Source organism: Setaria viridis, chromosome 9 (assembly GCF_005286985.2).
Source record: "Setaria viridis chromosome 9, Setaria_viridis_v4.0, whole genome shotgun sequence".
Classification (NCBI taxonomy): domain Eukaryota; kingdom Viridiplantae; phylum Streptophyta; class Magnoliopsida; order Poales; family Poaceae; genus Setaria; species Setaria viridis.
The window spans coordinates 40,994,984-41,005,541 of record NC_048271.2 but is presented as its reverse complement, the minus strand read 5'-3'; the positions used below and the strand labels follow the sequence as shown (position 1 = coordinate 41,005,541).

General features: G+C 41.4%; 1 protein-coding gene across 1 annotated transcript; it reads left to right on the top strand.

The window, feature by feature from the left end:
• Positions 1–413: 413 nt before the first annotated feature.
• On the top strand, positions 414–5,460 carry LOC117838712 (hexosyltransferase GAUT11). The gene is made up of 2 exons (XM_034718846.2): positions 414–1,009; positions 3,489–5,460. Exons 1-2 carry the CDS (start codon positions 827–829, stop codon positions 4,944–4,946), a joined length of 1,641 nt encoding a protein of 546 aa, XP_034574737.1. The 5' UTR covers positions 414–826; the 3' UTR covers positions 4,947–5,460.
• Positions 5,461–10,558: the final 5,098 nt, after the last annotated feature.

The following is a 10,558-nucleotide window of genomic DNA, read 5'->3' as shown; positions in this document are numbered from 1 at the left end:
ACTTTTATATGGTGGGAACTAGAGTAGCGTGGAGTTAGTTTGAAGCGTTATCAAATGGATTTTTAGTTATCTAATTCTCATGTGAATGGATTGAGAAAGAACGTTATGAAGTTTTTATATGGTAGGAAATATATTTCTATACGTAGAAGATTATTGTTAAGAAGAGGATTACGGTAGATTACATACGTTCCTATATACATTGAGAAAAACTATGATATTATGTGTCCCTTCTAATTGGTATTATTACCGTAACAGTTTAATACTTCTAGTTTAGCTGCACTGCTGTGGTTTCGAGCTGTAATAAAACCAAAAATCGGATACCCGGGTGTACGAGGGAGGGCGAAAATGAAATGGAGACGCATGACTGGAAAGGATGCCTTTTGCTGTCTTTCCTTTTACGTCAGCCGGCGAAGAACTACTTCCTTCTCCAGTTCTCCCCGCCCCCTCTCATCATTCTCAGATCTCTCCCTCCCCCTCCCACCCACTCTCCCTTCCTCTCTTTGAATCCTGTTCCTGTCCACCTCACCGTCCTCGCATTCCACCGCACGCCCTCGCGGATCCCGCCGCCCCTTCGTCGCCGGTGTTCTTGCCTGCCTGCGTCCTCGGTCCCGGAAGCGGCTGCCGGGTCTTGTGGCGGGAGTCGAGCCAGCCGCCTCCGGTGGGTGGGTTTGCCGGATGATTATCACCTCCTGATCCATCCGGACCCCGGATCCGCCGCAAAGGCGGCGCCTTTGTGGGGTTTCCGCGCCATGCGGGAGGGTTTGGCGCGTCGGCGGTGAGGCGGGGCGAGCCTCTGGTTTAGTTCTTGCCTTGGATTAGTCCGGAGATGCTTCGAGGAACGGGGCACGGTGGCGGCGATGCACGGAGGCGGGCACTGGAGCACCGCCGCTCGGCGCGGCGGCGGCTGCCGGGGTGGATCTGGTGGCTCCTCGGGATCTTCCTCCTCGTCGGGCTCATGCTCTTCGTCCTGCACCACAACCAGAAGGAGCAGTTCCGGCCGCCCGTCGTGGTGAGTACCGCAAATCTGGCTTCGTGTAGCTTTCAGACTGCTTAATTCTGCGAGATCTTCCGAAAGATCACTGCTTTTATTGTTATTGCTGAAGAATTGTGGAGAAATTCCATGCTCTTTAAGTGATTCTATATTTTCGTCACCTGCTTCTGCTTAGTGGATCTCGATTAGCACAACAATTTGAGATCTTTTGAATGTACGTGTAGAATGTTCATGTTTTCATGTTGTAGACCTGTAGTTATACGAACTGAACACTATCAGCATTTGTAGAGAACAAGGTTTCTGCATTAGTATGCAAGTATGGCTGGGTGGTAGCTGTTAAGAATTACAGTTGAATTTTTCGGCCTAGATCTTTATTGCCATATTTCAGTATAGATCCTTTGAAGGCTATAGTCTCTAGTCAGCCACTTTGCTATTTTATGGAAATCTTAGCTGCCACATACCACTTTGTTGATGGTAGAAAGTGTTTTTGGTTATTCATGATTGGTTGTTAGAAATGGCAAACATGGTATGCAATTTTAGTAGTTGGTGTGGCATGATAGATAGGCTGTCCCTGGACAGTTTTGGTGATCTGTTCAAGTACTTAGGTAGCGTGTCCTTCTCACAAGGTGGTTTCCCATCCTCCCCTTTGATAGCAATTAACAAATACTATCCACGTGCTAGGAATATGATTGCTTTCTTCTCAGCTGGGCGGACAACATGTAACGGAGAAGATCTAATCAGTATTGTACGCCAATATTAAATACTAAAATGTGATGTCATACTTTGATAAATGCAATTTATTATTCAGGGCCTTCTTGTCGTACATGTATACTTCTAAAAGTATGGAATTTGGCAATCATCATGATATTCATAATTTCCTTTTGTTCTCTTTTGGTGTCAAGCGACTTCCAGTAACGCTTAAGTCTGTCTCCTAGTTGTATTCTTGTATGTTTTCTCGAAATGCAAGTTTCATGGCTTTTGTTTGTAATATTTAAATTAAAAATCACGGATTTGAATCACTCGAATGAATTGCCTATGGGTAGCAACATGTGCTGCTTGTGATACCTACTTAATACCAGCTCCTTGGAACTACACAATGAAAAGCACTTTTTTCTTTAATTGAGATTTGAAGATGCTGAAGAGAGATAAAATCATTAATAGAACAGGGTACTGTTGATGTATATGAGACTGTTTACGATTCAAACTTATTGGTATATGTTTCCTTTCAGGCAAGTCAGGTTTTGTATAATTAAAATTGACAATCTGAATATGGTATCTCTTGGCAGAATGATTTAAGGGCTACTTGAAAACAGTAACATTCATTATGTATTCTGTTGATCTAATCTGTAGTTAATTTTAGCTTCAAGGAAGTATTAAGTTCTATTGAACTGCCAATGTTTACTGGTAGTTGCCTAGCCAAGGGGGTATTTTAGCATGACCCTTGTAAGGAAGGTTTCTATATTTGTTCTCTTAGTGTGACCTAATGCATGATAATCGTAACAGAGAATTCAGTTTCTTGTGATATATGAAGAGCAAAATGAATCTTAAGTGTGAATTTTATGGTCATTATATATGACTATAATTGTAGGAAATGTTTCTATCCTCTGCAGTGGCATGTGAATAAATGGAAAATGTTGTTAATTGAACGTGCCATTAAAAAATAAAGAATTAGCTTAGATAGCTCTGCTCATTATAGGACCATCTAACGGTAGATATAATCATCTCATCATCTGATGAGGTATTGAGTGTTGCCACCCTGAAATCTAGAATTTCTCTTGGTTGATGTTATAAATCAATCTAAAGAAGTTCTGGTCATTTATTGCTTTTAACTTCTCAACTCTGTTTTATGCTATTATCTTGAGAACTACATGCTGTCATCATGTGAAAAAAATAGGAAGTATATACTGATATCAAATTGTAACAGTTCCTACTATTCTATTTATAGAAAAGTACTTATTCTTAAGGCAATCTTTTAACACGTCCGGTAATTCACATCCACTGCAAATGAAATGGAGACGAAAATCTTTTGGGGGTGTGACTAGAAGTTTTTCCTTACTTGAATAGTTCGATAGAAGATAAGACCCAGCTCTTGAATGTCATCGAAGATTTGCAAACATGTAGCTAGTTCATCTTGGATTAATTTGAATTATAATTCTTTAACGGCAGCTTCACATGGAGTTAAACCTTTCTTCTCTGGAAAGTAATGCTGTGATGTTGGAGGGGATTTTACTTAAATAAACCTCACCAGTTCACTCGCTTAAAGAAGTACGTGACGATACTATGAGAACGGACTGGTACAAACTTTTTCATACCAATGGGTCATAGTTGAAAGACTGAGCTCTTTTCCTTCTCTTTTTCTTCTTGAATTCTATTACATCAAATACATTTTGTACAGTTATTAATTAGCTATTTCTGCTGTAAGCAAAAGTCACTGTTCCATTTATGAAATCTTGTCCCTGTGCTTGCTTTCTAATGTTTTTCTTTTAACTTATTTCAGGATAATGGTTCGGAAATCGAGGAAGTCCCTCATGAGAAGGTCAATTTCACAGAAGAGCTTTTGAGCAGCACATCATTTGCTCGCCAATTAGCGGATCAGATGACTTTAGCAAAGGCATACGTCATCCTTGCAAAAGAGCATGGCAATCTTCAGCTTGCATGGGAGCTTAGTTCGCAGATAAGGAATTGTCAAAGATTGCTATCTGAAGGGGCAGTTAGTGGGAGAGCAATTACTCAAGAGGAAGCCCATCCTATAATAAGCCGGCTAGCACGGTTAATATACAAGGCACAGGACGCTCACTATGATATCAGCACAACAATAGTGACATTGAAGAGCCATGCCCTTGCACTAGAGGAGCGTGCAAAGGCAGCAATTGTTCAGAGTGCTGAGTTTGGTCAGTTAGCAGCAGAATCTTTTCCCAAAAGTCTGCACTGCTTAACCGTGAAACTGACAGAAGAGTGGCTTCGGAACCCGAAGCATAGGAGTCGCTCAGAGGAGCAGCGGAATTCCACAAGATTGGTGGACAATAATCTGTATCATTTCTGTATATTCTCTGATAATGTGCTGGCCACTTCAGTTGTTGTCAATTCTACAGTCTCCAATGCAAATCACCCTCAACAGCTTGTGTTCCATGTGGTTACCGACAGGATCCACTTTGGTGCAATGTCTACTTGGTTCCTCATAAATGACTTCAAAGGTTGCACTGTTGAAGTCCGCTGCATAGATGAGTTCTCATGGTTGAATGCTTCTTCATCTCCTCTGGTCAGGCAGCTATCTGAGGTGGAAACTCAGGGTTACTACTACTCAGCTGGTTCAAAAAATCCTGAAAGAGAAATAAAATTCCGTAATCCAAAGTTTGTTTCTCTGCTGAACCATTTACGGTTCTACCTTCCTCAGATACTCCCCAACTTGGAGAAAGTGGTGTTTCTTGATGATGATGTTGTGGTGCAGAAAGACCTGACACAGCTGTTCTCCATAGAGTTGCATGGTAATGTCATTGGAGCAGTGGAAACTTGTTTAGAGTCATTTCATCGGTATCACAAGTATCTCAATTTTTCGCACCCAACTATCAGCTCCAAGATTGATCCACATACTTGTGGATGGGCTTTTGGAATGAACATCTTTGACTTGATAGCTTGGAGGAAGGCAAACGCCACATCACTTTACCATTATTGGCAAGAGCAAAATTCTGACCTATTGCTCTGGAGGACTGGAACGCTTCCTGCAGGCCTTTTGACATTTTATGGTCTGATGGAGCCCCTAGACCGCAGATGGCATGTCTTGGGTCTGGGGTATGACGTAGACATAGATGTTCGGTTGATTGAGAGTGCTGCTGTTGTGCACTATAATGGAAACATGAAACCCTGGCTGAAGTTGGCTATTCGCCGTTACAAGTATATATGGGAGCGGTATGTGAATTTCTCGCACCCGTATGTTAGAGAGTGTATGTTACAATAGAAAGTCTGCAAATCTCTGTATGTTCTTGCATGCCATTGAAGCTGTATGCTTCAGTTTCTTCACATGAGGCTTGCTTTTGAGCACCTTATGTGAGGGATGTTTCAGAGAGGTAGAATATATACTCAAGGGACAACATCAAAGAAGTCAACTGTTAAAGTTTTCTTTTTGGGTTGGGGGAAGATTCATTTTGAGAAGATGAAAATAATTCCTTTGCAGATTTTTACATACAATTTGGACTGGAAGTTTTAGCAGTCTAACCAGATACATCTGGATAGATATTGTAAAAGAGATACAGTTGTTGGATCAATGGGCCAATTTTTTGAGATGTTAGGAAATGCCAATTGCCAGTTCAGCTGTGCAGGGTCACTGGTGCTGCATTCTTTTCATAGTATCTTGTTTTATACTGGTGAAGAAGGTTCTTTCCTCTGTATAAATAGCTGTTTTATACTCATTAGACAGTATGAACTCAGTTGAAACTGGAGAAAGGAATTTGAAATCATTTTGATGTGCTGAACATGAGGTGGTGTTAATTTCTTAGGCTGACTAGCTTCCGTATTTGAAATCGTCGTATGACCACTGCAAATACCATTCCATTTGTTGTTTCTAGAAAGTTCTCTACATAATCTGGGTCTTAAGTTGAAACGAGTTGGGGATTTTATTGTGATGGTCATCTTAACCTAGGTATGAGTTCTTACTTCCAAAGAGACAAGAGGGATGAGCTTCATCTGTGAGTAGGACTGAGGAGTAGTGATATGCCAAATATACTTTTCTAAGAGCATCTCCAGTAGAGTTGGTAAATTTGGATATCCATTGGTTTCACCATATTCCCTTTTTGCAAAGTAATGAAAAGATGCTCAGGGGAAGTGCATGTAGGTAGATCCAGATCTGAACGGCAGCTTAAAGCGTGAAGAGGAAAAAGGACTCCCTTTTCATGTGCTGTCTGCAACTGCAATGCAATGCATGCGTGCATCGTGATGTGAAGCCTGGTTTGGTTCCTCCTTAGCACCCGTCACATCGAATATTTAGATACTAATTAGAAGTATTAAACGTAGAATATTTATAAAATCCATTACATAAGTGGAGGCTAAACGGCGAGACGAATCTATTAAGCCTAATTAGTCCATGATTTGACAATGTGTTGCTACAGTAAATATTTGCTAATGATGGATTAATTAGGCTTAATAGATTTGTCTCGCCGTTTAGCCTCCACTTATGTAATGGGTTTTGTAAATAGTCTATGTTTAATACTCCTAATTAGTATCTAAACATTTGATGTGACACGTGCTAAAATAAGCAAGGAAACAAACGCCTATCATGCGACACGGAGGGCAGCTCCGTACCTGTGGACGGCTTCAGGTGTCTCCGTGTTTGTTTGTTGCCACGGACGAGCATGGATGCTAGCATCCTGCCTTTGATGTTAAAAATAGTGACTTTTAAAGATTCTTCCCAAAAAAAGCTTTTTTGAATGCCCTTTCATATTTTCGACGAACTCCAAGATCCGGTCGTTGCAAGTTTGGTATTGAATCTGCAGCCTCAACCAGTAAAATCCAGACACATATCGAGTCGACGGTTACGGTCTTGAAAGGGACTCTAGGAATCGATCACAGATCAAGGGTTAGTCGAGGACGGTTACGGTTACAGATCAGGGGTTAGTCAAGGACTGGCGTTGTCTCGTCTACTCAGGTTATCTAAGCCATCAATCACGTTCATTATATGCATACACAAATCACGCTGACCACTGTGTTGGAGCAATCACGTATGTTATGGACGCCAGGAAAGAACTGAAACAAACCAATGGCCATTTGAAGTGACCATTCAAAAGACAACTTGCTAACTGACACTACTGAAGTGACCATACCGGCAACATGAAGGTTGTCCTTGGTGTTTGCAAAAAGACTTCAGTTTCTCAACCCAATTGCTGCTTGAACCTACCATTCAAAAGACTTGAGTATACTCAAGTTGAAATATGCCACTCCCGTATCTTCAGTTTGTTCAATCAACCCAGTTCCTACAAAATTTAGACTCATCAGCGATCAGCTCCATCTAGCTCCTGAATTCCAGTCTACCGTCAGTTGGAAATTAGCATTGAACCTTCAGACCTTATATTACCAGCAAAATCCTGACATATCGAATCGAGTACGATTTGGAAGAAGATTGGAGGAACCGATATTCGGATAATTTGTTGTTGGTCAAGAGGTTGGTCTCCTGCTGCTAAAAAAAGTTATCCAGTCACCAATCACTGTTATATATAATTTTGGCCCACCCTATGCGTTTTCAACACAGTACATGGATTCACATCATGTTGACCATTATATAGCAGCAATTACAGATGTTACAAAACATGTAGCGCAGGATAACAACTGAATCAAAGCATGCAATGGTGCCATTCGAATTGACCATACAAAGCAATGTGACGGGTGACTATAGAAGCAATGTGAATTTCCATATCCCCTCATCACTTCCTCCCTCTTAGAAAGGCAAGTCCTTAACTGCCTGGCATAGCATAGTGGAGAGATTGTGTAGTCCTTCTCTTTGTCGGCACCTCTGTTGTTGAGCACCAGTTGCAACGATCGCAGCCAGTTGGAGTGTGGTCGCAGTACTGAAACATGGGATGTTCGACAAGGGCATCTCAACGGCTTTATCACGATTGCCAACAAAGCTTTCACTCGGATTATTCATCAGACCATACCTGTCCTAAAGGAAACCAGGGCCATGCATGCCTCTAGAGGGACAAGACTGATCGATGTTAAGGAACATTAAAATTCAGTGCTTATGTAGGCTAGACTGCTAGATGAGCATAGAGATAGACAGCAACATGTAGATCACCCAGAGGTGGTAAATAGTTGATAGACAAACCGTTGAAATCGGTCAATTATTCAAATGCATGGGTCAATCTTTAATTTGTTCACTTTTCTTTACATAATTGAGTCTCATATCGCTTTTCGACTACCATCTTTATTTAGATTATTTTATGTGCGTTTACACTACTTTGTAGAGAATATATTCCATTTATTTCTGTTTTTATTTTTCTCCTCCGTTTTGTTAAGACGTCGTTCTCCTGTAACAGTACGAAGGATAGCAGCCTTCCCTTTTCTTTTTTTCCCCCACGTGGATTGTGAAGTCTAGTCGGATCCAATAACAATAGCTGCTCGTGTTGGTTGCATCCCATGGAATTCAGAAACCATGTTTGACAGGAGATTTGTTTTCTGACTGATGCACGCCATAGTTTCAACAGCCTAGATCACTAGCTTTCGGATGTATTTGCTTCGACCGACCGAATTCAGCCAAATACTGTCAACTAGAGATGAATTTCAGCTTGCTATTGTTTAATTGACCTAGATAACTACAACATTATCTCTGAAACCTGTAGTTCTTTCCCGATCCTGATGGGTTTGAGATCGACAAAAATTTAGCATTCAGGCAATGTAATTCCTCGGTAATTTAACAATTACTCACAATTGATTTCCACAAAGTTCTATTCGTTCTTTTCTTCTAAGGTGTTGGTCATTATTAATCACACCAGTTGGGCAAGGAATACATATTTTGTTAGTGAGTCATCTACTGTTGAATGTAAAAAATTCTCTTGCGCCACATCATAGGTTTGAGTTGCGTAAGTCTATCCCTCTCTAGAATTACGCCTTTACCAGGAAATGCTACAAATTAAAGGCACATCAAGACAGAGAGCTGGTTACAACTCTTATTCAGCTTTATTTCTCTCCACAAATGGCAACTAACTGCATGTCTTGAAAATATTCACAAAATGCTTCTTCCATGAGGATGATCAATTATCATCACCACTAGCTGTCCAAAAGGAAACTTTCCATTTTATGCTCATGTTAGTGTGTTGGCAACGTAAGCTCCAACCATTTAACCAATGAGTGGAACCAGCTTTTTTGGAAAAAGGTGGCCACAATGGTGCCATTGTCAACGCACAATCGCCTCAGTCTAGGACTAGATGAGGATATACAGCAGAGTAAAGATTTGGATTCCAACTCCATATCTAGAAACAGTGAAACACAATCATATCAAATAAAAAACATGCAGTGATTGTACAGAAACACACATTCTAAGACTGTGCGACATGTGCCTAGTGCCCACCAGAAAAGGTCCTTGCAGCCATTGTGGCAGAAGAGGGCTTTGTGCCCTGCATAGATGGGCACTGTGAAGCTGTAATTGCCCTACATAGTACAGGAGTTATGGGATACAACACATTGCTGCCCCCTGAACCTGATAGGCTCCAACTTGTTTGTTGGAATCCACTTGGTTTCAGCTGCTGCTGCTGCAGTCCCTAAAGATTGGTGTATGCCCACCAACCCTTTCTGGTTAAGTTTTGCAGTCACCAACTATATGAAAAGACTAGCTCTTCACTTGCATGACAGAAAAGATGTGTCACATGGTGAAGCTTGCTTAATCTTTCAACTAACTGAACACGCATGGCAGATTATATTATTGAAATTATGAGCTTGCTTAATCTTTCAACTAACTGAACACGCATGGCAGATTATATTATTGAAATTATGAGCTTGCTTAATCTTTCAACTAACTGAATCAGTTATTGATGCACACAGATCTTGAAGAGTTGGGATCCTCCTCCAGCTCCAGCATGCAGCAGCACCAGATCTGTTCCAGCTCATACCCAGGCATTGCCCAGCGATGATTGGCAGTTCTCTGTGCCCCTGGCAGTGGCAAGATATGAGGTCTCACTGAAAAGTTGCTGCAGTTCTGCAACTCTGCAGATGATCACAGCTCACGCTTTCAGAGATGATTGGGGTTGTGGGTGATGGCAATTAGTTGCTTCAGATGTACTTTAACCGGGATGAGTAAACACCGACATGCACGTGACATGAATGTGAAACCATGCTCAAAGTGCTGTAAAACCATAGACCAGGGCAGCAAGATGAATTCCACAACTTATATTTACCTGACGCCAGAAATATCTGACAGGCAAGGACTTAGCTGGGTACAGTGGCCCTGCCTGTAGGGCCTCTCGGCGTTATGAGAGATTCTGGTGGTACTACAGTGCAAGATCCTAAAAATCAAATCTTCCAAACATTCATAAATGATAAAGATATTTCATTAGATAAGATTTGAGAAACCAATATGCAGCAATATGTTACACAGATGATGCCAAACACCACGAGACACTACATATTTCCCTTATTTCTGAGCACAAAAATGGTATGCATCCTATTCCAAAATCACCTGTGTGTTTACAGATAGTCAGGAGAACAGCATTTTTATGAGCTACTAACTACTATGAAGAGAGATGAATTGGAGCTGGTAAGAGCAGGATGAAGTAGTTGAAGCTCAAATCATAGCGAAGAAAATTGACACGATGCCTAGTGGGACTTAATTGCTAATGACCTTGAAATTTTAGCAAACCAGGTGGTAAGTTGCTAGTACTGGTAGGCAAAGATCAGCATAGCAGAAAACGAGGAAACATGGTTGAGGCCAAAAGGTTGCATGCCTACCAAAATTGCCCGGGCTAGCCTTAGCTAGTTGGCACCATAAGAGGAGATACCTAGACGACTCTGCCTGCCTCTATGGCCAGGATCCATCCATCCCCCTCACACAGTCACAAGTGCAGGGTGAGAGTGACACTCACACTTCCA